This window comes from Labeo rohita, chromosome 5 (assembly GCF_022985175.1).
Source record: "Labeo rohita strain BAU-BD-2019 chromosome 5, IGBB_LRoh.1.0, whole genome shotgun sequence".
Classification (NCBI taxonomy): Eukaryota; Metazoa; Chordata; class Actinopteri; order Cypriniformes; family Cyprinidae; genus Labeo; species Labeo rohita.
The window spans coordinates 24,969,388-24,996,667 of record NC_066873.1 but is presented as its reverse complement, the minus strand read 5'-3'; the positions used below and the strand labels follow the sequence as shown (position 1 = coordinate 24,996,667).

The following is a 27,280-nucleotide window of genomic DNA, read 5'->3' as shown; positions in this document are numbered from 1 at the left end:
TTAACTTACAACACGTTAGCCAGAAATGATGTCGTTCCGATACGTTGTTTACGTGAAAACTTGATAACGAAATCCTGACTTCTGATGTGGTTTAATAATTTTGAGTTATATATGTTGCCTTTGCCTCAGATCAACATGCAATCTAAAAATTAATAAGCTTTTTATAAGCATTAATAACCGCTGTTAGTAGTCTAGCCTATTTGATGGCAGACCTATTACTTTGTGGAAAATTTATTAACACAATTAAAAGTGGATTTATAGCTATGCAGCAATATTTACACACTTTGTTCCGGCTGACAGGCATTATTCTTGGTCCCTTTAAGGATTCTTTAAGAAGTCTTTAAGAATAAGAATTATCTTTCTAATAGAAATTATACAAGATTGCAGGTTATATGTGACCATGGACCACAAAACCAATAATAAGGGTCAATTTTTTTTAAAAACTTAGGATAGGACAAAATTTGTCCGAGATACAACGATTTGAAAAAATAAATAAATAAATAAAAATAATGAGAAAATCGCCTTGAAGTTGTCCAAATTAAGTTCTTAGCACTGCATATTACTTAAATCAGAAATTAAGTTTTAAAGTATTTACGGTAGGAAATTTACAAAATATCTTCACGGAACATGATCTTTACTTAATATCCGAATGATTTTTGGCATAAAAGAAAAACGGATCATTTTGACCCATTCAGTGCGATTTTGGCTACTGCTACAAATATACTCGTACCTACTAGTTTTGTGGTCCACGGTCACGAACAACCAGGTCTATCTTCCAGTGACAAATACGTGGACTTCTGGAGGCAAATATGTGCTCTGGAATATAGAAAAACGAGATAAACATGTGCATTCTGCAGCAGCAATAACAACCTCAGTTCAGTTGTTAATGTAATAAATAAATGTATTGTGAAGAGCTCACACTGCATGAAATTATGAAGTCTGGAATTGCAGATGTCAGAACACCTCAGAGAATTATACGAAGTGGAATCGGCCAGCTTTTTCCATGTGGATGTAAATCTATAAATAATTTGTGTCTGTAACTGTATAAGTAACTAAACGCTCGATAGTGCAGCGGAATATTTTGAAATAAATGATTTTTCCACTTACTCGAAAGATTAAAATACGCAACCTAACAGAAAAGGACTGTGAAAGCCTACTGGTAGTCTATATTACTATGTCATACACTATTTAAAAACGTTTCTCCTAGTTGGAGAGCAGCAGAATTTTCCAAACTCTTTGGAAACGCACACATAGGTCTACCCATTATAAATTTAAACAGGTTTTATTTCGTGCATGTGAAATTAATTGTAGAGCGTGTGCGAATCCCTGCAGCTTTTGCACGGTTAAGATTATATTCATTGGGGCTTGTCACCCAGAGCAGCCGTGGCAGTGAAGTGCTTTCATGGTACCCCGTGGCACGGAAAAAGCCTGCTCACCCCTCCGGGACTTTTGAAACACTTTAGATGTGGTTTAACCACACATACAAGCCCTGACCCGGCTCACTGCGCCACGGTTCTCCAAACTCTATTTCATTCACTCGCACGCGCGGAATAATTAAGCCACAGCCAATAGGAACATCACTGCCAGTTATGGCGATGCCCTGGTGTGGATACTGTCCTCCTCAATCAGGCCTACAATCCAACACCCAGTCGATAATAAAGTATTTCATTTTAAATGCTAATTATATTTTAAAAACTAGATTTTATTTCCAAGTTTAGTGTATTTAAACATTTTGTTCTGTTGACCAAAACTTATTAAGGCTATCTGCATTGCATGTTCAGGGTTAATATAATAATGCAAGTTCACTTTGCTGCACGCTACGCTTTCTGAATGACTTTCTGACCTCGATCTTCACAATTTAATTTAGCTTTTTTATTTATGCCGAAAATATAAATTTGCTGCATACTAAAAAATGTTGTATCAGAGTTAAAATAGTCTCTGCTAACACATTTTGTTTTCACTAAATAGTTTAAACAGTTCTGATTGCCTTTTGATCTAACCCACAAAAATATAGGCTATTTTATGGTAGGCTACACATTTCTATAACTAATCCTGCATCGCCATTTAGGATTAACGTTTGTCTGAGTTAAACCTATTGTAGCCACAGCTACAACCATGATTTTGGTATAACAACGTTATACAATATCAATCCCTAAAATCAAGACATAAATTCTACATTCACAAGGCAAAATACTGCAAAAATACATAGAGAAAAAAAAAAAAATCGGCCACATTAATTAAAGATTGATTAAAGAAATGAAACCAAAATAGTATAGCTAGAAATTAAATGAACATGGTAAGCAGATAAAAGTGGCTTCAGTACTATCTGAGCTGCCGCGAGATGGCACTCTCACAGCCCTAATAACTGCTGGATGAAGTAAATATACGTTAAATACACAAGCCTGACCACATGAGTTACCATAAAACGGCCATCAAACCGGACCAGATGTTTTTGCAATCATACAAAAATACCCCTTATACCCACTGCATCTTCCAGAACCAACATGGAATTGCAATAAAAAGGAAAAGATAATTCATTTTGAGAAGTTCGAAAAGACCTTTATTTTATGTCGGGTACACGAGTTTCTATGGGTCAGCGTTGTGTTTCTTTTGGACAAGTATGTTTTCATCACTCCTACCACAAGTTGTTTTAGTATCCAACTTTATATGTAATTTGTCTATGTTTTTGTTTTTCTTTTAATTGGCAGAGCAAGCTTTTTGACTATTGTTTTTGTTTTGTTTTTTAGTTTAGGCCCACTAAGTTATTAAACTAAAGCTTGTATTATTATTATTATTATTATTATTATTATTATTATAGTTAATAATGATAATTATAAGAATAATAATACAGTGAATATATTATGACATGAATAAGTAAGTTCAAATATATCTGATAATTGTTTATTCAAACAAATAATAAATTAATGAAAACAGCACAAAACAATACGCCTTTTAAGTCTTTAATGCAGTGTTTGTAAGTGCTTTGTTAATCTCAACAATTAGGTTTTACACTTGATAGCCTTTCTATTTAATACTATTCAGCTATTGAGAGCAATAGCACTCGGCTTTAGGCTCATTTGTAAAAACAAACGTGGGAAAGCAAACAAAAAGAAAAAAGACAGACTCTCTCCATAACAGGGGGGGAAACAAATGAAACAAACACTGTGCAGCAGTATGGTTTTTTTATACAATAAATAAAAAAAAAATACATACATACATACATACAAAGGATTTTGATTCCGCGTATAGCAATTTTAATCCTATTTATATTTAATTAAGAGACTTGGATACTATTGGTTGTGTATTTTCAAGCAGCATTAACCTCTTCATGATCATTTTAATGCTTTAATTTAATACTTTACTTATTGTCGTGTATTGGCCCCTTTGTTTTAACTAAGGCCTGTTTGCACGTTGGACGTTTATCATTTTGAAATCAGTTTATTGTTCAATGAATCACCCAGGCTTTTATTGTTGTGCAAAATCACGATAGTTCGGAAACGTCCAATATTTTATTGTACTCACAAATATGCTACTTATTTTGACTTATTTGAATAAAAAAGGAATGCTAATATTAATTATGAATATGACAGTGTTGGCCTCTCGGAACAGGGCAAGCGCGCATGTGCCCTGCTTTTTTGCAAGCTAGAATGCTCTTTCGTGATCCGCTTGACTGATGCAAGTTAACAGCTGACTTTTTTTCCATTACCAATGGCTCGCGGATGATCTAGTGCACTCCCGTGTCACGCAAACTGCGATGCGTACTGAGGCAGACATGGAATCGAGTGAATATTTTTAAGCATTTCTGAAATCATCAACAGTTCTGTTATGACCAGATTAAACGGCATGCACCTGAACGGACAATATAAAACACATTTATCATGGGTTTCATATTAGGAGAAATATAACAATAAAAGGGAGGGTCCTACCGTAACGACGTGCTTAATTCGTTGAGCTTCTTACATCTTCGAGTCAATAGGCTTTTAAAGAAGACAGCAGCATTTCACCCGGGAGAGGAAAATTCCTACTAAAGCAGTGGAATAAGCGGCGGTGACTGTTAAAGATACAGATGAACCTCACAGATCTTTAGATTATTTTTCATAGACTGATATTTTTTATCTCTTCAATAGCAGCGGTGACGCTTTGCCGTCATGTGATCAGCGAGCTGGTATAAAGCGCACGGAAAGGTCCGCCCTCTTTGGAATCCTGGTCTGGCCTTTAGGAGGGTCTCCCCAGATAGAATAAGCGTGTGGATGTTGGGATTTGGGCGACCTCTTGATTCCGTGCCGACAGTAATCCATTAAAAGCCTATGGCACTGGTGACACACTGGCACGTCCTCCTCGCCTCTCCCGCATCTGCTCGGCGCGTCTTATGAGTTCTCTCGAATCGAGAGCGCAGGTAACACGCAGGCTCAGCACACCCAGCGCTTTTCCGCCGTAGCCCATCAGGGACCCGAGAGAGCCATGACTTTGAGCTCCGAGATGTCGGATGCGTCTGTGCTCTCGGAGGAGACCGACATCGACGTGGTTGGAGAGGGAGATGATGGTGACGGCCACACGCGCTCCTACGTGGACGAGGTGGCTCAGATGCACGACGAGATCCTGCTCAGCGGTTCACCGTCTTGTGTGGATGCCTCCGCCGCACGGGACCCCTACAAGCCAGCAAGTAAAAACACCCTGGTGAAGCCCCCATACTCCTACATCGCACTCATCACCATGGCAATCCTCCAGAGTCCCAAGAAGCGCCTGACCCTCAGCGAGATCTGTGACTTCATCAGTAACAGATTTCCGTACTACCGGGAAAAGTTCCCAGCTTGGCAGAACTCTATCCGGCACAACCTGTCCTTAAACGACTGCTTCGTCAAGATACCACGGGAGCCCGGGAACCCCGGTAAAGGCAACTACTGGACACTGGACCCAGAGTCCGCCGACATGTTTGATAACGGGAGCTTTCTACGCCGCCGGAAACGCTTTAAGCGCCAGCAGGCGCCCGAACTTCTCCGCGAACACGGAGGCTTTCTCCCTGCGGCCGCTGCGTACGGCTACGGACCTTACGGTTGTGGATACGGTCTGCAGCTTCAGTCTTATCATGCGCATTCTGCGCTCCTCGCCTTTCAGCAGCAGCAGCAGCAGCAACCGCCGCCGCCCTCGTCCCGGCATCCTCACACCGGAACTCTCATCCCGGCGCCTTCCCTCATGCCAACCACTACGGAGCTCGCCCGTTCCCGCTTCTATCCTCCGCTAAGTCCCGGGCTTTCTTCATCGATACAGACTGCGGCTAAGTCCCCGGTTCACCGTTCACCCTTCTCCATAGACAGCATTATCGGGAGCTCTTTAAGCCCTACGCACTCGCATTGTGCCTCACGGACTTCCCCGGTGGTCCCGGTGCTTCCGCCGACCCTCGCGTCTCAGCACTCCCCAACCCCACTACCGGGAGTCTTGCACGGACCGACGTCCTTACACGAAACCTACGCAAACCGGATTGTCAGTGGCACTAGCGGCTGTTAATTTTTTAAACTAAACGTCACATTTTAAAGCGATACACTCCTGTGTTTAAGGTAGGATTATTTTTGTATTGTTTTGTTTCACGCAGCTGAATGGTGGACATTAACACGTTCGTGCCTATATTCAAGCTGTGAAATTTAAAATATATATTTATGTTAACATTTTAGTTGAATCTAATTTCCGCCCCCACGAACTTTTCGTTGTCGGTGTGATTGTGGTAATCACTGCATAGGGCGTCTCAGGACAACATTTTTTAACAGGCTATAAAATAAATTGTCAAATGTCTACAATGATATATTTTGTGTGAAAACACAGATGTTTTCTAGTTTGGCAAACTGATTTTATTATTTGTACTTTGTAATGAAAATTCACAAGAGTGAAAATCGAGCATTTTTTTATACAACGTGTACTTCTCAGTAGCCTAATAAACAATGTACATTCTTTGATATTGTATACTCGGAGTGTGATATTTTTTACACGGTCTGTTTTTCATTAATAATAAATATTGTTTTGCAAAATAAGATGGAGTGGAAATTACCTTATTGATAGTTTCAATAGCTTTAAATGCTAATAGGATAATTTTACTCCTAGCCTACATCCTGCCTCTGAAACCAGGTGTTCACTTTGTCTTGATCCTTTTGTATCCTGAAAATAAATACAACAAGCACAGAATTAAAATGCACAAATGCAGCCACTTTTAACCAATAATTAAACTGACAGCTAACTACTGCAACTGTTCGGGAGTCATTTCATGAGGCATATATTTAAAAAACAACAATAAGGTGAACGAGGTCAAAATGAACAGTATAATAAAAATAATACTTAGGTATTTTAAAAATAATTATAATGTAATTTTATTTTTCTAATAAAGAATAGGTTGTGCAGTTCTATTCGCGGGTCAGTGATTGCAGTATTTGCTGTTGCAGCATTTGATAGCGTCATGCATTGCTTGAGGAAAAAACTGATTGTGTGAGACACACACACACGCATACACACACTCAGAGGGAGATAGTGGAGGACCAGTTGAACTCTAATGTAAAGGTTATCATGGGAGCTGTTTTGAAATGACAAGCCGCATCAGGAGTATTTTGTCTCAGCTTTATGACGAGATAAACTTGGTAGGTAAAGGACCTCTACTCCAGGATTATTGTTCAAGGATGCATTAACAGAAAGATAGCAGAATATACGCTTAGTCCTTTCAGCTGAGGCCTCAGAATGACTGTGGTCATTTTTTTAAGAAGAAAAACTGACAGGTGTGGGTGTTCCGACACTCTTTCTATTTATCGATGAAATTACAATGTTTACAACCCTGTAAATTTAAAGGTCAAGAGAGTGATGTGCTTGATAAAATATGGCACGCAATTTATTTTCCTACGCTTGAGCACAGTAATTTCGAATTGATAATTTGAGGAAATATTTAAAAAGCAGTTAGAATAAAAAAGGACATCACATAAAAAGAAAAGCCACATAATGTGGTTCTAAAATGACACTAAAATATTGTAATTATATATTCTGTCACTCAGCCTACACTTTAAGTGTTCTTACTAATCTGCAATGATTGTAATAAATAAATCAACTGTAGGCTATTTGCATATTTTGCTCGATCAATGCGATACATTGAAATGTATGCATTTGTATTTTTAAAAGGCTAATCTGATTTTTCTTCTCCCGTAATTACAACATTATTGTTATACTCACTCCTCACTGACAGACAACCGAAACGGCGATGTCGGTTCCTCATCGTGGCCTACGTATTGCTATATGCTGTTTCCCACATTTATCTCCGTAATTGCTACTCAGCGACAGCACAGTGTCACAGGGGTGAGAAACGCGGTGTTTCCCTGCCCTTAGGTCGGTGATAATCGGCGTGATCTGATCCAGCTGGCCCTGTCCATGGGAGTACACTGCTAACACTTTTTCTTTTTGTCATCCGCTGTCATTTGTAAAGACCAGGATTCAATTTACAAAGTGGACCAGAGATAGTAAAAGAAAATCGGTCAGTTTCACAGAGGGCGTGTATGTGTGTACATGCCGAGGCCAGTTTCTGAACTTCAGCAAATGCCATAGCCATCATAATTAACTGCTGTTGGGATGCTTATACGGCATAATGGTCTGTAATTATAGATAAACTTCTTCAAAGGGACGACAATTAAGACCACAATAGAAATGTCTGAGACCAACCCAGATGAAAAATATTTTTAGGCAATCTAAGTGCACCACGGATGCGGTTTAAAACGAGCCGTGGGTCATCTTGATGGAAAATAAAACCAAATGTCTTATATCTAAAGCTGTATTTGTCTGTGTTTTTGTGAGCCTAATGGAAATTTGGAGTAGCCTATCTCGATTGCACGCACTGTAGAGACATAGTTCAGTAGGCCAATGGAGCAGGAAACGCTCGCACGCTTACGTGCACACAAATAGAGTAATGTCACTATGATGTAACTGGCTGGAGATGAACGTGATGGGGTGAATACTTTATTTTTCCCTCTAGACATACATTTATTTATGTATTTTGTTCATTATGCAGACAACTTGTGACAACTCATAGATGAAAAACTTGAAAAGGCACATTCTCCTAAAACAATATAATTATCTAATTTGTAGCTACTCAATATTCCACGGTTAAACTATTAAACAAAAGTACATGCATAAACAGATACAATTTTATGAAATGAACACATACGTAGCACCACTTATAATTCTTCCACTTTATTTTAGACAGTTTCGGAGAGGTCCAGAGTTTATTTTGCGCATCATTCAGACACCCTTCAGCTTCTGCAAAGTCAAGGACTGTTCGCGTGCTAAACTCTACTATAGTGTTTTCATCTTGCCAGGTTTATAAATTATAGATGGTTACTATGCGAGCGCCCTGGTGTGTAGACAGAATGCTAGCGGACAAGCTAAAGAGGATGCTATCCCGAGTAGAAATCCAACCCGGCAACTAAAAAATCCAAGCTTCAAGACGCCCATTTAAAATAGCATAATTAATACCAAGCGCTGGTAGCTATTAAATCATATATTGTTGAAATAATAATCATCTCAGCGAGGAACCTATTGCACACACACCTCACGATATGAGCGACAGAGGAGGGCAAGACGGGGAAAGGCACATCATCTCTTTAATTCCACCTGTCCTTAATCTTGACAATAAAGAGAGATAATCAACACACACGGATGCGCGTTTATATCACAAAACAAGGTTTACAAAGAAAAATAAAATAAAAATAAAGATATTTATAAAACATATATGAAAGCAGATATATGACTAGCTATTATTGTGCTTTTTTTGTTTTGTGCTTGTACTTTTTTGACCACCTATACCTATAAATATAACCGAGCAAGAACACACACTTCCTCTACACTGACAGTAGCTGTTTCGTAACATATTTATCACATAGAACGCCTTGAAATTAGCCCTCAATCTATATTTCAATTTTTAGTAGTTTTATTAAACCTATAACATCATCAGCACAATTTACAAGCATTAGTTAGCATTAATTCCTATGTTTAGAATTGTCTAAAGAATTATTTTAAATCGAGCTGTTATGCTGCTGTCTAATACTGACAACTGTTTTCGTGCAAAACAGTGCTGTGCTCACATAATTACCTTTTGATTCATATGTTTTCACTACGATTTACGATGTTTCAGTAATAGGCTAATCTAATGGTGCCTGAAGCTTATCTTTTAAAATTTAAGTAGGCTACTATTATGGTTTAATAATTGCATTGATTTCACCACACAAGCATTTTTAATACGAAAACCACTGCAATTTCTGTGCAATTGAAACAAATCAGTATCTGGTCTCAGATACTGCATGTGCTTTATAAAATAATTATAAAAAAGGAAATAAATTCTGCAATGTTTAAATAAAATATATTTACACAAACTAAGAATAAAATAATTATAACAAATACTGCTACTTAAATAATAATTACATTATTATTACTATTATTATTAGCTACATTTTGCAGTTGCTTGCTTGCTCATGAAATTATGGAAATCAGTTATGTATTGTAAACTAATAGAATAATTGCTTCAGCAAATTACGGGTCACGAAAAAGACGCTGGAACTGATACGGATGGAAATTGCTCGTGTACAAACAATAAATATGAAAAAAAGTGTTTCCAGTTTTTCCAAACATATAAAGATTATTTTAATATCAGTATACCCAGTATACCAGTATTATTTTAATCCGACATATCCGGTAACCTATTCAGAAATGCATAATAATAATAATAATAATAATAATAATATGTTCCGGGGAAAACAATCCATAATCAGAACTTTTAAAACGGCTAACAAATTTTATCCTGTAACATACATCAGCAAAAATTCCACGTCATATATGATCTTTCGTCAAGCGACAAGGAAAAAACACAGGAAGTTGAAGATTGAGTGGACTACACAGTGAGCGAACGTCTTTGTGGCCAGCATCAGACCAAAGAACAATACACAAACATTGGTGGTCATAATTTATGTTGTTACATCCACAATTCTAAACCAATTTAAATATAAAGAACAGAAAATTGGGTGAGTAGGACCAGTAAACCACACCAAGAGACTGAAGTTTACAAAACTTAAACAAACGGCAGTTTACAAAACTGGAAACAATCAAAGTTCTGGAAATGTTCTTCTCTGTTTTCAAGCATTTGTGGCAATGCTGAGTTTGACCCAAGATCCCCAGTTAGACGTTTATCAAGGGAGGTTTAAAGGTCAGGGAGATCAGGGCTAGAGCCATAAAAAGTGGCTGAAAGCTAACTGTCACGCGCGGTAAAGCACACTCAACAGTGACATTACAGCCTGATCATAATATCTGCAGTGTAAATAACCTAGCTGTGGTACAGTAACAGCACTTCAATCGTACAATATCAGTTTCATGATGCAAACTAAGACTAAGGTTTTTATGATTTGTACAGCTACCTTGCAGAGATTTTTTTTTCTGAGTTGACTCTCAAAAATAATGACTTTTGGTGAAACAAAATGCAGTAAATTTGATTTGATAATATTTTTAATTTAAATGTTACCACAAGAAGCACATTTAGGTTGTCTGAAAAAAAACCAAAAGTTTTTACAGTGGGATCTGTTTTAGTTTAGAAGCACATTGTAAACCACGGTAAACAATAAAATGGTTAACTGTCAAAAATCAAAGACACTTCATAAAAAACTTCTGGAATTTCACATTAAAATACTGCAAAATTAAAAAAATAGAAAAATAAGCTTTGCAAATAAATGTAACAAGTTTGATTCCATATTAAAAGTAAAATTCACCTGATGCACACACACTGTGTTTCACTTTGATTACATCCTCTACTAATGTAACTTTTTAGAATCCATTGTGTGTGCATGTGTGCGAATAAGCAAGAGAGGTATTACGAGGAGAGATGTAATAAGGCAGTGAATGCCCTCCATGGGAGGTGTTGAATCCCTTTCTGATCTATTCACATTGTAGCCCAGCAACACTTATCCTCTGTGGCTGTATAGAGCCGAACAGTGTGTTTGTGTGTATGTGTGTGTGAGTTTTACGCTCCATTAGCAAGTTTGAGAACTAAAGGCAGGTCTGAATACAGCTCCAATTAGAGAGTGTTAGAGAGCCCACTAACACACTAGTCTCTCTGCCACCCAACTTCAGTCAATTACTTCTCTCTTCCTTTCATGCTTTCTCTTTTCTTCTTCTCTTTCTCTCGGTCTTTTGTCAATTCTGCTTTATCTCTTTATCCCTTTTCTGCTTCTATTTCTGGTTCACCGTTGTCTCTTTTCTCTCTTTTCTGTACTTGCTTTAAAACGCAGTCCATTGCTGTATTTTCACCATCCCATCTTCCTCTACCCTGCTGTCTGTGTTGTCAATGCATTCAAGCGATTCCTGCGGAGAGGTTATGAAAATAAATCCAGTAGTTTTGCTTAACACAGGTTTTTTTTTTTTTTTTTTTGATAATGATTAAAAATATATTTTCTATAATATCAAATTGCTAGACTCCAGTAGCCTTTCATTTGAAATGTACATCTCTTATTTCAAGTGTAAACCAACATCCACCTGTACTGCCAGAAAATACCTGTTTTTGTTAGAGATGATGGGTTTAAAGCACCTGGAAGAGAGTCAGTTACTACACTACCAGTCAGAAGTTTTTGGGGAGTAAGATTTTTATTGTTTTTTAAAGAAGTCTCTTCTGCTCACCAAGCCTACATTTATTTGATCCAAAGTACAGCAAAAACAGTAAAAATGTGAAATATATTTACTATTTTAAAATTAACTTTTCTATTTGAATATATTTTAAAATACAATTTATTCCTGTGATCAAAGCTGAATTTTCAGCATCATTACTCCATTCTTTAGTGTCACATGATTCTTCAAAAATCATTCTAACAATAGCTGATACACTGTCCAAGAAACATTGATTATTTTTATTATTATCATCAATATTTAAAACAGTTGAGTACATTTGTTTCAGGATTCTTTGATGAATTCAGAGGTCAGCGTTTATGCAAAAAAAAGCTTTTGCAACATTATACACTAAAAAGCCTGGAGTCAGTATAATTTTTAAAAAATACTTTCATTTGGGATGCTTTAAATTGAGTGATGGTAAAGATATTTATAATGTTACAAAAGATTTCTATTTCAGATAAATGGTGTTCTATTGAAACCTGAAAAACTCTACTCAGCTGTTTGCAACATAATTATAATAATAAATGCTTTTTGAGCAGCAAATCAGAATATTAGAATGATTTCTGAAGGATTCATGTAATGATGCTAAACATTCAGCTTTGAAATCACAGGAATAAATTACATTTTAAAATACATTCATATAGAGAACAGTTATTTTAAATAGTAAAACTATTTCAAAATGTTAAAATTTTTGCTGTACTTCGGATCAAATAAATGCAGGCTCTTTTAAGAGACTTCTTAAAATAAAAAACCTTACTGTTCGAAACTTTTGACTGGTAGTGTACATATACATGATCAAGCTGGGAAAGCAACTGTCCATCACTATAATATTGCATAAGCACACCTATTGAGTCCTCAGCATTGATTTGGCACACCTAATTAGTCCTTATTTCCTTTAAATAAGTATATAATAATTTAAATAAACTACAAAATTGCAGTATTGTTTGGAAAATAGTTTGAAAAGTCTTCTTTTTTTACACATATGGTATAGAAGGTACAGCAAAACATAATCACTGTACACTACACAAATCTTGCAGGCTACTTTCTGTGTTTTTCTATATACATACCACTATTTTTCTGTTAAAATCTGGCTAATACAGACACACTTCCCTACCTTTCATGTCTGCTATAATGACTGACTCAATCGTTTTTCTCCAACCAGCCTGATTGTGGACGCCAGTTACACGCAATAACGCCACCGGAGCATAAACATTTTAGCACGCTACGCCGGGCCATTCATCACAATGACACCCGTAGGTAATCTACACCACGCACCGCACTGGACGTTAACCAGAGGCTCACGACTACTCTTTCTCTCTCACTCTCTCTCTCTGGCTAAAGGCTTTGCCCTTTAATAGCCTTTGCTAAACATAAAGTCATAAAGTCCATTTCTACAGCAAAGTCACTGTAAAAACTGAGTATGGGCATCTGTTAGTGAAAGTGATTTTGTTGCTGTAACCTAATGTATTTTCACTTGGCAAAAAACACAGTTCATTTAGATGTTACCACATTAAGTATATTTTTAGGTTAACTGACAAAACATTTTCACAATCTTTGTTAGCCAAACTAAAGTTGTCCAATATCTGTTTCACAGGCTATCCATCATCTTTATTTTTTTTTAAGAAGAAAGAAAACAATCGTAGACATTGTTGGTAAAATAAGCATTTTGAGGATGGCTGTCAAAAATGCGTCTGTGTGAAAGAAAGCGCACGTGCACGTGTGTGGCCACTGAAAGCAGACATTTAAAGTTCCTGTCTATGCTTGCTCTCTGAACTTAGCATTTGCATGACGCCCTTGTCAGTCATTCAACTAAACCAAAGACAACAGAGGGAACCACCCATGAAGACTTGCTCTTTCAGTCTGCCTCTTACTCCATTTCCCAATGCGTTCCCTCCCTTCTCCACTTCCCTCTCGAGCATGATGCCGTAATTTCATCAGTCATTGACGGTTTTCTCCAGGCAGGCAGTGGTGAAAGTTACGGTGTAACACAAGGCTCACCCTAACAGTAGAGTACATGCAAACTCTTCCTCTACTCACACCATCATTATCTGAAATTTTGTTCCACTCAGCTATTGAGAAGGGCTGGAACATCCCAACAAGCCTTGAAACAGATTTGGGGTCTATTGGGCTTTGATAATGTGCAAGATAATGATCAAAAACTACACAGTGAGTACAGGCATCACAAGGTTTGAGGCACAGGCCTGCGCCTCTGTGTCAAAGTGGCTTATGTAGTATGATGGGGGGATGAGATAGGAAAGAAGTGTGCAAAGCCTTCTTGAAGCATTTCCAAGGTTATATGGTCTACTGAAACATGTTCAGCATTAGCTAAACGCCAAAGCACACAGTCGAATTGCTGTCCTTGACGGGAAGCTAACTGCATTATTTAGCATACATCATGACATGATCCTTTGAATTTGCTGTGTTTGATAAATTCAAATGAAAATTATGGTTTACTTACCCTTGTGGAACATGAAACAAGATGTTTTGAAAAATCTCTCAGTGTTTTCTTTTGTTCATACGATGAAAATGAAGAAACTTAGAATTTTACAACTGTTTTGTCCATGCAATGACAGTCAGGGGGGTCCAAAGTTGTTTTGGTGTCTAAAACCGGTTCTTGTGCCTTCTGCAGAAGAAAAAGAGTCATTCAGGTTTGAAATGACATGCACATTTCTTGCACGTTCATAAAGACAAGTGTGATTCTTTTTCAACGGAATGGAAAACAGAAGTGGAATCGTGCAAGAGCAGCTCAGAGTAGTAATTTTGTGCATAATTTTTGTGGAGAAAGCGCGGCATCATATGCTTGGAGTGCTGCTGCATTTCCTTGTGGCTAACAAATTCTGCCTGCCCTGCTTGGCTTGTGATGTTGTTATCGCAAGCAGTGTTGGGGGATAACGCATTACAAGCAACGCAAGTTATGTAATCGGATTACTTTTTCAAGTAACTCGTAAAATAACACATTACTTCTAAATTTACAGTGAAATAACTGGGTTACTTTGTTTTCCAATTTATTCATGGACACCTCTCCCAGGGTTGCCAGGTTTTCACAACAAAATCCACTCAACTGCTACTCAAAACTAGCCCAAAATAGCCCAACTGCATTTCGAGGGGGTCGAAATAATTAAAAAAATCATCCCGAGGATAAAAAACATGTTTTTTTTGTCAGGGTTCTCCTGGTAAATTTGTATTTCAGGGGCTAAATATGACGTTATTGTGGTTGCTTCAACCTGTGAACATCAAAAACAACCCGCGGTAACAGTGTTAAAGAAGCCTAATTCCGTGGGAAGAACCGCAGACTTGGCAACACTGACCTCTCCTGTGCCATTTTGAAAGAATTTGGCTTGAAAGGGGTAGAGGGACTTCCTTTAGCCTGGGGTTTATAAATTTTACTTTTGGTGTGAAAGGGCCTTTTTTACAATTGCCAAAAATATATATTTTTTGTTATTTAAAAAATAAGCAAACCTGCACTGTAAAAAATGACTGTGAATTTAACAGTAAGTATAACGGTAAGTTCCCCTACTATATACGGTGAAAAACTGCATTGGACATTGCATGTAATTTTACGGTAGCCTACCGTTTTTGGAAGTGGAAAAAGAACATAAAATTTACATTGAATAACCGTAAATTCACATTCCCAGAATTCCCTGCATTAAGTTTTTTAATTTTATGTTTTTTGTTGAAATAACTGTTTCTTCTTAGATTATTCTAATCAGTTTTGTACATTAGGGTTTTATGTTACATCTAATGTTCATTATCAATTAATGTTCATTGCATTATTTCAGTTTCATGTGTGTTACCATGATGGTGTTTAGTGTTTGTGTGAATGACACTGTGCACTTTCTATATATGTTAATATTTAAAAGCTGCTTGTGATGGGCTTTGGTTCATCATGTGACTTTCTCATCACCACCTGGTTTTGGTGTTTATTAGTGTATTACAAAGCTACAAACTCTCTTATACAAATTTTTGCTAAATTGTATGTATTTTAGGAGTTCCTCAATTCGTATGAATTTGTACTAATTACCTTCCCCTAACCCCGCCCCTAACCCCGCTCTAACCTACCTGTCACTGGCAAATGGTACAAAATCATACAAGTGAGGTAGTACAAATTTGTATAAATTAGCCACCTCGTAAAATACATAGGAATCGGTCGAGAGATAGGGTTGGAGTAGCGCAATATTGTAATGCATTACATTTAAAAGTAATTTTAAAAGTAACACTGATCCCAAGTCTGCTAAAAGTATCTTCCTTCAGATTCCAGTCTAAGTCTTTGATAAATGACTTTATCTGAAATAAATTAAATGGAAAAACGGTTTGTGCTCAATGTCAATCTCTTTCTCTCCCAGTGACTGCAGCCTCTCTCCCTCTCTGTCCCTCAGGTAAAAAGTGAGCCTGTGCAATAACATTATGTTTCCCGGTGTGGGCCAGATGAATGCAGGCTTTTGTTTTTGCTTATCCCCTCTTCCAAAGGGCCCGTTTTAAACGTCTGCGTAAAGCACCTCTGACCGGAGCGGAATCTCCTCCTAAAGTAGAAAAAGATGCCAATTGATTTGATACTTCCTCCCAAGGCAGCACATGCTTCCTGTGTCCTGTCACAACATGGCTGGAACTGAGCCGGTAGTTGGGGTCTCCAAGACGACTGAAGGTTGACGCTTCGGGGTGGTCGGAGTGTGCGTGCGTGTCTTTGGATGTGAGCGTGAGGAGTGTAGATTTTGAACGGATCGCAGGAGGAGGTTAGAGTACAGTCTGTGGGGGGGGTAACTGGATATATATGCGAGATGCTGTGTGGCTGAAGCCCTTAACTGCTGTTTTCTCTCAGTGTCCTGTAAATCTATTTCTCTTCCCAAACAAACCAACTGCCAGATTCCTACTCTTAAATTATATCCTGGCTATAGAAGAACCGTCCTTCTCTCTCTTCGTCCCTCTTACACATTATTTAGACATCAGTCTACCTCTTGCACACAATCACTCAAACACAATATTTCATAAAAACTACACACTCTACTAGTTGATAGTTTTTAATAATATTAAATTAATAAGAAACTAAATGTACTTGTTTTGTTTAGCAAGGATGCATTAAATTGATCAAAAGTGACAGTAAAAACTTTTACAATGTTATAAAAGATTTCAGTTTCAAATAAAAGCTGTTCTTTTGAACTTTCTATAGTCGTTAAAGAATCCTGAAATAATGCTTAATGCTTCATGATTTCCAGAGAGATATTAAGCAGCACAAATGTTTTCAACATGTTATTTTAAGCAGCAAATCAGCATATTAGAATGATTTCTGAAGGATCGTGTGACACTGAAGACTGGAGTAATGATGCTGAAAATTCAGTTTTGCCCTCACAGGATTAAATTAATTTTGAACATTTTATGAGTACAATAGAAAACAGTTTTTGCTATTTTTAAAATGACTAATTTAAAATGACTGTGATTCTTATAATTTTCATCAACTAAATACAGCCTTGGTAAGCATAAGAGACTTCTTCATTTTTGACCATGGACCACAAAATCAGTCTGAAGTAGCACACGTATATTTGTAACAATAGCCAAAAATACAGTGTATGGATCAAAATTATTGATTTTTCTTTTATGCCAAAAATCATTAGGATATAAATTAGAAGTAAACAAATGGTAAGCAATATTCAACTATTGTATTTAATTATTGACATTATTAAATTATTGTGTGTGCGCAAAATGTTAAATATCAACACATTTTATTAACAATTTTATTACGTCTTTTATATGAGAAAAGTATACCTTGATTTTTCACTCCACTGTAAAAGTGAGAATACAAAGAAAAACAGGTACATTAGGGTTCCCACTTCAGTGGGAAAAAAAGAAAACTGACATGTACAGAGACACTCATATAAGTTAATGCACACAGAAACACACGGTTGTGATTTAGTCCACTCTCTGCAGCTTTTTGGCTGGAGGGCTCTATGGGTGGGTGGTGAGCATTAATTACACCGGCTGCCCAGTGTAATGCATTGCTCTTTAACCCACAGCTCTCTTTGAAACCTCTACACTCACATTTTCATTCCATTTTTATTCCTCCCCTCTGTCTCTCCATCCATGAAACATCCAGAGAAAGACAACCGGAATCTATAACATCAGTAACATTTTTTGATCTAATGGTCAAATTTTCATGCATAAATCACTTGGTTGAAGTCTGTGTTTCTGTAAAATAAAGCTATCATATAAAAATATTTTAGAATTAAATAAAAAGAAAACAATAATCTTACAAAAACTAAAGACAACAAAACTAAAAGTTTAGGGTCAGACCAGGAGGAACAAATAACAGTTGTTCACTTTGACTTTTTACAGTGTGTGAAGAGAGTCCATTACTAAAAAGACTCCACATAAAAACAGAATGTCTGTGCACACTTTAACTACCTGGATTAACTTACACACCCCAGTAAAATAAGTGTTTATTGGTTTTAGGCTGTAGACGAGGTCAACCTGGTTTACTATTTCATTTAACTTTAATAACACAAGTTGTATGTCACAGGACAGTATAATATTGTGTGTAATTATAAATAATGAGAGCAAAATATCAGCCTGCCAACTGAAAATTTTCCAGAAAAATCAATATTTTTAATAGTTAAACGAACATCTTTTTTCTACATGTTTGTGTTTGTTTCTTGGCTACCGAATAAAACAATGAGTCTTTCCCTGAGCATGTTGTTCCTTTTTCCGACAGTTGTTTGCATGCAGATTATATCCACTATCCTGTGTTTGTTTTTGATAATTCATCCATAATTCTTTATTAGGAGGTTCGGACCTCTGTTATTTGCCAGCGCACATGCCTCTATTCATCTTCACATTGAAATAATATTTGCACAGCGTTTCTGACAGGTTCCACAAAACATATGCTTGTCCCTCACTAATAGTTCAGTATAGCAGAGCCTAAGACAACATTCTCAGCTTTGTTTGACCAGAGTGTTTGTTGTTTTATCCAAGAAATCATCTAGGCTGAGAAAGCGCAAGAAAATCCTTCACTAAAGCATGACATAGAACTGTACACGTACGCATACATATGCATTTACGCACAAACACACACACACACACATATATAAACTCAGCGGTTGCGCCAAAGGAAACATAGTGAACATGCAGTTTTTGTAGCCATTAAATTGCAGTTTGGGGGAATTCCACTTACATTTCTCTGTTATTGATGTATGAATGATCTATTTATGCTGGATAAATTACCTAAAACAAAATGTGCACACAAGCACGTAACATGAGCACAAAAGCATCTCTAAACACACACGCACAGCATCAGGTCAAAGGTTTATCAGCGTGTAGTGTCTATTTTTGGGAATGAGTACAAAATACACTACCAGTCAAAAGTTTGAGCAGTAAGATTTTTAATATATTTTTTAAAGAAGTCTCTTCTGCTCACCAAGCCTGTTTTTTTTATCCAAAGTACAGCAAAAATAGTAACATTTTGAAATATTTTTACTATGTTTTTACTAGTTTTCTATGGCAATATTATGTAAAATGTCATTTATTCCTGTGATCAAAGTTACATTTTTAATCATTCATCTTCAGTGTCATATGAGCCTTCAGAAAATCTACAATTTCAAAAATTCTACTCAGCTGTTTTCAACATGATAATGATAATCAATGTCATCAAATGATAATCAATGCCATAAAAGAAAAATCGATATTTTTGACCCATACAATGTATTGTTGGCTATTGCTACAAATATATCCGTGCAACTTAAGACTGGTTTTGTGGTCCAAGGTCACAAATGAAAATTTCATTCTATATACTGTGAAACACAAAAGAAGATATTTCAAAGATTGTCTCAGTGTAAAGTGAAAGTAAATTTTTTAATGAACTGTCCCTTTAACTTCTGTCAAGTAAACAATTTGTTGACTTTTCTGGTGTATGAGGCCACATATTAAAATGCATGTTTACAAAGTGTAAAGTTGCATAACAGCTTGAGAGACTTTCACTGCAGTCTTTTGACTTACTGGAAAAGGATGAGCTCTACAACTATGAGAGAAAAAAAAACTCTATAACATGCAATCATGCAATTATGAGAGACGCTCAATGAAAAATCATATAACCGCATCTGATTCAAACACACCACAATGTGTGATTCTCCTGATCCACAGTATGTGACTCACACTATGGTGATATCATTTGATTATCTTTCCATATGGCATCCTATCAAGTTTTGGTGTCAGTTATTTCAATAAAACCTGCTGTTTTTCTTTTTCACTCACTGAAAGTTTTATTAGCTGAACGGCAAATAGTTTTCTATAGTGTATATACCGATTTTGTGATATACTGCCAATATGACTTAACAGACTATCGGTGTCTGGCAGAAGAACACACACACACACACACATTCCTGTCCCAAATCAATGTGAGACATTCATACTTTGTTTTTCCAAGGCATTCTCTACTGGGACGAATTACAACCCACCACAGCTTTATGGACCTGCAGAAAGAAGGACGAGCGAGAGAGGGAGTGTGTTAGAGAGAGAGAGCGTGTCTGACTGATTTCCACAGTGGCAGATTACATGCACATTCTCCACAGTCATGAGCAGATCATTCGCTTTCTGTGACCCTCAAAGTCTTCCATCTTCTCCTCTGAAAGAAAAAGTACCGTGCCGGGTCGTGACCCGTTTACGCTCTCCCTCGCACACGGTCATAAAACTTTAGAGTGGACGTAGTGAAACTGAGTTCAGAGAGAGTAACTCTGCACAACCGCAGTTTGTCCGAAAAGATTCAAAGTAAACAGCCACGTGTATAATAAAGCTCACACTGTGAAACGGAGCATTTCCCTAGAACACACACGACGTGTCCGTTTTTCCTAACGTGCTGCTGTGCGTCTTGTGACATTTAACCTGTTGAGCCTAAAGGGTGTATGACTTCCTTAAATGTGCTCCAACTTCCACAAACATCTGGATGAGTTACACCTCTGATATCCCCCCAAGGTTTTAGACACACACAAACTGAGGAAGAAAAAATGCCCAGCAGCTTTCTCCTCAACCACAAATTTTCTGTAGCGAGACCCGGAAACAAGCAGAGACGGTTTGTGCAGTTTTTAATAAAATGCTGCAGGAGGAAGAGGTAAACACTCTGCTAATAACTCTCTGCTCCACACAGATGTCGGTTTGAAGGTTAGCCTACGGTGAATAACTTGCAAAGCTTGCACAATTTTCCCCCAAGATTGGAAACAAAATACTGGGGTTGGATGATTCAACAACTCAGAGCTCAGTCAACAGCAGACACTGTCCTGAAGTCAAACAGGAAATTGGATTTCTAATATGACAAGAGCTTCATATGTTGAATTTACATCCCTCGCTGACATCTTGCAGACATGAATCAATTAAGTCCTGTGACTGAACTCGACGGTTAATTAATGATGGATTATCGCATGTGTGTGCATCTGTATGGTTTTCCACATCTGTTTAACCAAGTGGGAGGACAAGCAGCTCAATATCTGACTACCCTCCTTCTTACTATAACTTGCTTGTATAGGCGTGCATTTGTCAGTTCTGAAGGCAGCCACCACACATAAATGAACACACACACATACTTGGTTTTCGTGTTTTATAAGGAATGATTTTTATACTGTACAAATAGTATATTCTATCTCTATCTATATTCTTTCCAGGCTACCCCTATCTAACCCCTTACAGAGAATTTTCTGCATTAAAAAAAAAAAAAAAAAAAAATCCTCATGTAGTCTAAAAAATGCTGGGTTAAAAACATGGGTGAAATTTAGACAAACCCAGCGATTGGGTTGGTCTGACCCAGCCGTTGGGTTAAATGTTTAACTCAACCTTCTGGGTAGTTTTATTTAACTATTTCTTATAAATTGCTATATTTCTTGCTTAAAATGAACCCAATATAGGTTGTAAATTAACTTTTATTAATATGTCCAACAAATAAACAGTTATTTAAGTAGTTGAATAAATAATAATTAAATAATAAACATTTTAAATTGCTTATTAATACACATTCACCTTTTGATTATTGCTGATTCCTCTAGTAATTATGTGTCCGATTTTTAATTTACATCCTATGTGGGGTTCATTTTAAGCCAGCATTACAGTATTTTTTAAATCAACAGTTGAGTTAAATAAACATATCCAAGGTACAACTTAACATTTCATGTTGACTAAACTTAAAATTTGAAATGAAATGCGAATATTTGAAAAAACGTTTTTAAATTGAAATATATATATATATATATATATATATATATATATATATATATATATATATATATATATATGCATTTGGACACTTAAGCAACCATTAAAATTAAATAAGATCTTTGCATAATGTAACAAAATATCAAATCTTGCATTTGTTTTTAAATAGGGTTGTACAAGCTTCTCTTTAACATTTCACAAAATTACATTTGCTACGTTTCAAAATATGAAACAATACTGTTCAAAATTAATACATTTTCTAGGCACTTTTTGGTTGTCAAACATAGTAAAATATGTTTACTGTCAATATGATTAACAATAATGCCAGGCATTCTCATAGAACACCTGTGTGAACTTTCATACACACATGAATTTAGTTCTGACAAACTTCAGACATTTTAAGTGTCAAAGTGTGTGCAAATACTTTTTAGGACCACTGCATATATTTGTCAGCGGAGGAAAACATTGGAATATTTCATGCAATGCTTGCTTTACAAGAACGTATAATTACCCAAACTCAAACTGTTAGAAGCGCTGAAAAGCAGGAGTGAGTTTGCCGTTAGAATTTCTGCCAGCTGGCAATGAGATCACATCCAGAATCAGCATTTCTTGGGGTCAAGCCCAGATAAGCATTGTGATCGAATGCAGTACACAGACACATACAGGCTGAAAGTGCAGGCTGAGGTACAAGAGCACACATTAATACACACACACACTCACACACTTTAGAGCTTGCGTGACTATAACTGTGATTCAGGGCCACACTGGAAACACTGCTGTCCTACGCAACCCTGCCATTCACAAGCGTCAGATATTATTAGGCTGCACTCACCAAATCAGTCAAGGTCAAACAGACAACTGGGAAAGGATACTTATAAACAGACATAAAGACAGGCTACAGGACACTTTCCAAATCTCCTCATTTTCCTCAAAAGGAAAGCACATACTCATACAAACACACAAAGCTCACGCGAGGGTTTATTGGAGCGTAGGATTTCCTCGACAAGAAAACTCCAGTGGCGTTTTTTAAAGGATCTCTTTCTTTACTTTCTCTTTTATTGATGGAATACGAAAGCAAATTTCAAAGCACTGTAAATCACAACCCCTTTTTGCAATGGTAGCTGAAAAGCATAAACTAAAGAAAACAAAACAATTATTCAATAATCAGAATATGTTGAAATCTATCAGTGGTAAATCAATTAATGCATCTAGAGACTTTGATCATGCCTGAGAGAAAAAAAAAATGTAAACAAATAAATAAATAACCCAAGGAACAAGGTTTTGAATCTGGAATTTGGAGTGTGGCTTAGTATATTATTGCAAGTGATGATCTGCAATCATCTTGTCATCTTCCGTTTATGAGAGTTTGTGTGTGTGCATGTGTCCCTATAAATGCATTAGAGCAAAATGGAACTGACTGAGACCATTTGTGGAGCATTCAAAATGTCAAAAAAATGTTAACAAGCTGATTTGAAAAAGAAGTGCAGGCATTGTTTGATATAATAAAGCTTGTTTTAATAAAATAAAGCTAAACAAAACCATCATTTGTAAACACCCAGCAAAACTGATGGCCACCGGGCTTCAGTCACAAGAGACAGGCCTGATGACAGACTCAATGCGAACTGTCTCTTTAATGACGGATTCACAAGGGAGGGTGAATACTCATTATATCAAAAAAGATTGAGTTGGGTGTTCTTTAATCTGATAATTGGCCAAATATAAAAGCGAGAGACAGAGAATGCGTGAGCGAGAGAGAAAGTGAGAGAAGCAGAAAAAAAGAAGGAAAAAAAAGACCTCGAAAGGCTGAGTAGATAGAGATGAAAATGAATAGGACACCATAGAGAGATCAGAGAGTGGGAACGAGAGAGTGAGCTGCTGAAGTGATGGACTGAAAGAAAAGCCCTTGTGGGGATTGTGCGCTCCCCTTCTTTGAAAGTTTGCGTGAGGCAGTCCGGGGCCGTTTTTCCACTTGACCGCTTTCGGCCTGAACTGTAAAACCGAGACGACATTCCCTCATTAGTCCCGCCGCCCTGCCAACCACATGGCCATTTAGTGTACCCAGAATCCCATTGTTTGAATTGTAGAGGTTATGTCAAAGGTCGCCCAAAATATTGATGAACTTTTCCATGGAGCACTAAGACTGTGAGCGGCAGGGGTACGGGTGGGGGCGACAACACAGCTGTATATGGGCAAACACTGGAGACCTTTGGTGCACATATTATTATGCACTCAGCTACAAATAACACATGTAATAATCAAACCTTGAGTCAAAGGCTCATTTAACTTTTCATCACTCACACACACACACACACACACACACTCTCAGGTCTGTTCATTTAAAGTTTAGGCCCAGCCTTGTGCATGTTGATTGACTTGGACAGAGATTGCGCTTCAAAAGCAGACTCTTTGCAAAAGATCTGCTCATGTGTGCACATCGAAGCTGGCGTGAGTCACACAACATTACCAATACACATCTGACCACCAGCCTCTTGGAGGAGCTCAGCAAAGAAAGGTGAGCGGATGTCCTAATGCGAAAACACAAGAAAACCTAATGCTGCGTTCATTAACTAAATGGCTGCGCATAAAAGAACGGAACCCCCCCGGCAGAGTTAGCAGCTAACCTCGGGCAAATTGTTTCAATAGCACAACGGCACACAGTTATCCTAAATCTTAACAGCTGTTTTTTTTTTTTTTTTTTTTTTTTTTTTTTTCCCCCAGTCACAATTAAGCCGAAAGATCTATTCTTGGACTAAGAATCTGTTTCAAATGGAAATTCATCATATGTTCACAATCTTAAAGCTAAATCTTGACAAGATAAACACAAAGGTCACAGAGGACCACAATAACACTGCTTGGAGTACCTTTTTACATTTTAGGCATGTTTGTTTTGTTAATGGTAGCAACTTACACCTTTTTACTACTTGTCCAGATTTTACTTTTCCCATATCCATTTTGACAAGTTATTTGCATTTAATTTAAAATGCAGTTAGTTAAACATGCTGAAGATGGCATCAGATTATTGAGAAATCAAACAACTGGCCTCGGATAAAATAATTAAATAACCCGAGAGATTCTTTATGTCTTCACCTTTTCCTTATATTTTATTTTGTTTAGGTAACTTCCTATATTTGATTTTTAGTTTGATTTTTATGTGCATTCATGTATTTGCATTTTTTTAGTATTTCACTTTTTATTCCTTCCTTCTTTGCAGGTGTGTATATGTGTGTCAAATACTCTGTTTTTGTTTTTAAGATGATTTTTTAACATTCTGTCTGAGGTCTACAGATGAAAAATAGCCTTTTTGGCTAATTCTGGTACATTTGCACTGCCCCTGTAAAGAAATTTAAAAATATAATCATTTTAAAAAAAATCATAGAGGAATTATAGAATTATAGAGGGTTATAATACAGATATTTAAAGCTATTTTTAAAAATTAGTGAGTGCTATCATTGAGATATTATAAACACTTAAACCCACTTATTGTGATTGTTTATACACTATTAAAATAAAAGCTCTCCTCATGTCAAAACTTTTCTTGATTGTATGGTGTTTTTGGTTTGTTTACATGGCTCTCTGGTATTTTCATTTATTTATTTTTTTTAAAGTGATATTACATTATAGTTTCTTCAAATCAGTCTTGGTTTCTGAGTTCTTTTTCTTATGATATCAGAGTGAAAATCCTATTGGTTCTAAGCGGAACCTTGATTTTTAAGAATGTAAAACAGGTTATGATGACAAAGGAATGTATGCTTTGTGTGGGTGAGGAGTGGATAATTCAAACATATGCCATATTTTAACTGCTGTGAAGATCTCACAAAACGAGAGCCTTTCATCAGTCTTTACTGCTGGCAAAAAGTGAAAATTATATTCTCAGTATTCATGCACGTGCTGCAGCCGCTGGCCCGGAATAACAGCATTTCTCAAATGTTTTTCTTTCTTGCGCTAAACAGATGCACCACAGTTTCCTTACTGCCACTCTTTAAATTGTTGTAATGAAGGGTGAGAGAGATTTTAGGATATTACCAGTTGCATTACAATTCTGACGTCCCATCTGGTTAATCCTGCACTTTCTCACGGATTCACTCACAGCCAAGCAGCCAAGATGGGGCTACATAAGTAGATAGATAAATGCACATAAACAAACTTAAATAACAATTAAAGTCAAAATAAATAAACCGTGACATGGCGTTAAATTGCCAGGAATGTCTCCAGATGTTTCAATATGTGTTTCAAATTGTGCACAAATCCACAAGTTCAAAGTCCAGAGTAAAGAGCTGGAGATAAGGTCAGGGAACTGCCAGTTAACATTTGACTTTGGCATCTGCCTGAGCTGAAAACTATTTTCACATATCTGTATTTCTAACAAATCAGGTGTCCTTGCTAAGCGTTGCTTTGAACCTGTTCAAAGCAAAGGCAGTGAAAATATCCAATGAACATTCAAACGCTCTCTGTGCTCGTTTTTATGGGAAACACTCGAATGCACCCAAAAAAAAAAAAAAAAAAAAAAAAAAGGCTTTTGCCCCGGGAACGTTTCTGTGACATTTTGCAGCGTGGAGAGCCATTTCCTCCACCATGCAAAGCAAAATGCCCCTAATTGGTCTGGAAGTCTGCAGCAGTTTGGGAAAATGTTTGTGATATACCATGCGCACTTCTCCTATTGATGCTGCCGCCCTGGCTAGCCGAGTGTTTACAGTCCGGCAGGGAAAATTAGTTTATTTGGCCAGGAATTGCAACGTGACACCAAAGTATTCCCTTGAACTATTGCGCTCCATTGGAAAAGCTTTGTGCACTATAATGGCTATTCATTATAGGTGTCACGATAAGTTTATGATGTCATTAAAACAGATTGTACACAGAAGCAAACATTTCACCAACGGGGGCTTATCTGTTGGCAAAGCGTAAAGATACACCATTACTGAACTCCATCTGATATCGGGACTAGCATCTGTGTTAGCTAAAGCAGCACAGGGACTTATTTTGACGATTACAATCTAGAGAATTTTCCCTTTTGTATACGAAAGGCGAATTACTCGTAGAGCTCACCCGATGGGCTCCCTGAGGACCGGTCTGGAATTTCCTCTCAGTTTATCATGCCTCGCTGTGGGTTTGTCAAGGTCGCGTGCAATATATCCAATACAGAAGCGGGAACTCCGTTTAAAGACGCGCGCAGATGTTACACTTCCGGTGCGCTCAATTTCAGTTTCAAAGAATTTTATGGACGTGATTGTTTTGCATACAATACTACTTAAGCATCAGTACAAAATACAGTGACATAAAAGAATAATTAGATAGATGAATAGATAATTACACAGACCGCTCCTGAGGTGGAAACTTAAAGACGTGTGAAAGAGCGCGTACGGGGTCACTGGAACGAAGCATCCGCTGGGAAGAGAACCTGGAGGGGCAAAGGAAGCAAGGGAAGATTGTTCGCGCAAGG

At 37.1% G+C, this 27,280-nt stretch overlaps 1 protein-coding gene and 1 long non-coding RNA gene across 2 annotated transcripts; one reads left to right on the top strand and one right to left on the bottom strand.

The window, feature by feature from the left end:
- Positions 1 to 730: 730 nt before the first annotated feature.
- Positions 731 to 26,985, bottom strand: LOC127165189 (uncharacterized). Its single transcript, XR_007827752.1, has 3 exons — positions 26,887 to 26,985; positions 14,123 to 14,287; positions 731 to 816 (listed from the first exon to the last, which is right to left on the bottom strand). It is a non-coding gene; the product is annotated as an uncharacterized LOC127165189 (long non-coding RNA).
- Positions 4,197 to 5,948, top strand: foxd1 (forkhead box D1). Its single transcript, XM_051109512.1, has one exon. The coding sequence runs from the start codon at positions 4,462 to 4,464 to the stop codon at positions 5,503 to 5,505; it is 1,044 nt and encodes a 347-aa protein (XP_050965469.1). The 5' UTR covers positions 4,197 to 4,461; the 3' UTR covers positions 5,506 to 5,948.
- Positions 26,986 to 27,280: the final 295 nt, after the last annotated feature.

Bases quoted from the DNA above. Each gene is read 5' to 3' on its own strand.
- foxd1 (XM_051109512.1), top strand. From the start codon at position 4,462: ATGACTTTGAGCTCCGAGATGTCGGATGCGTCTGTGCTCTCGGAGGAG.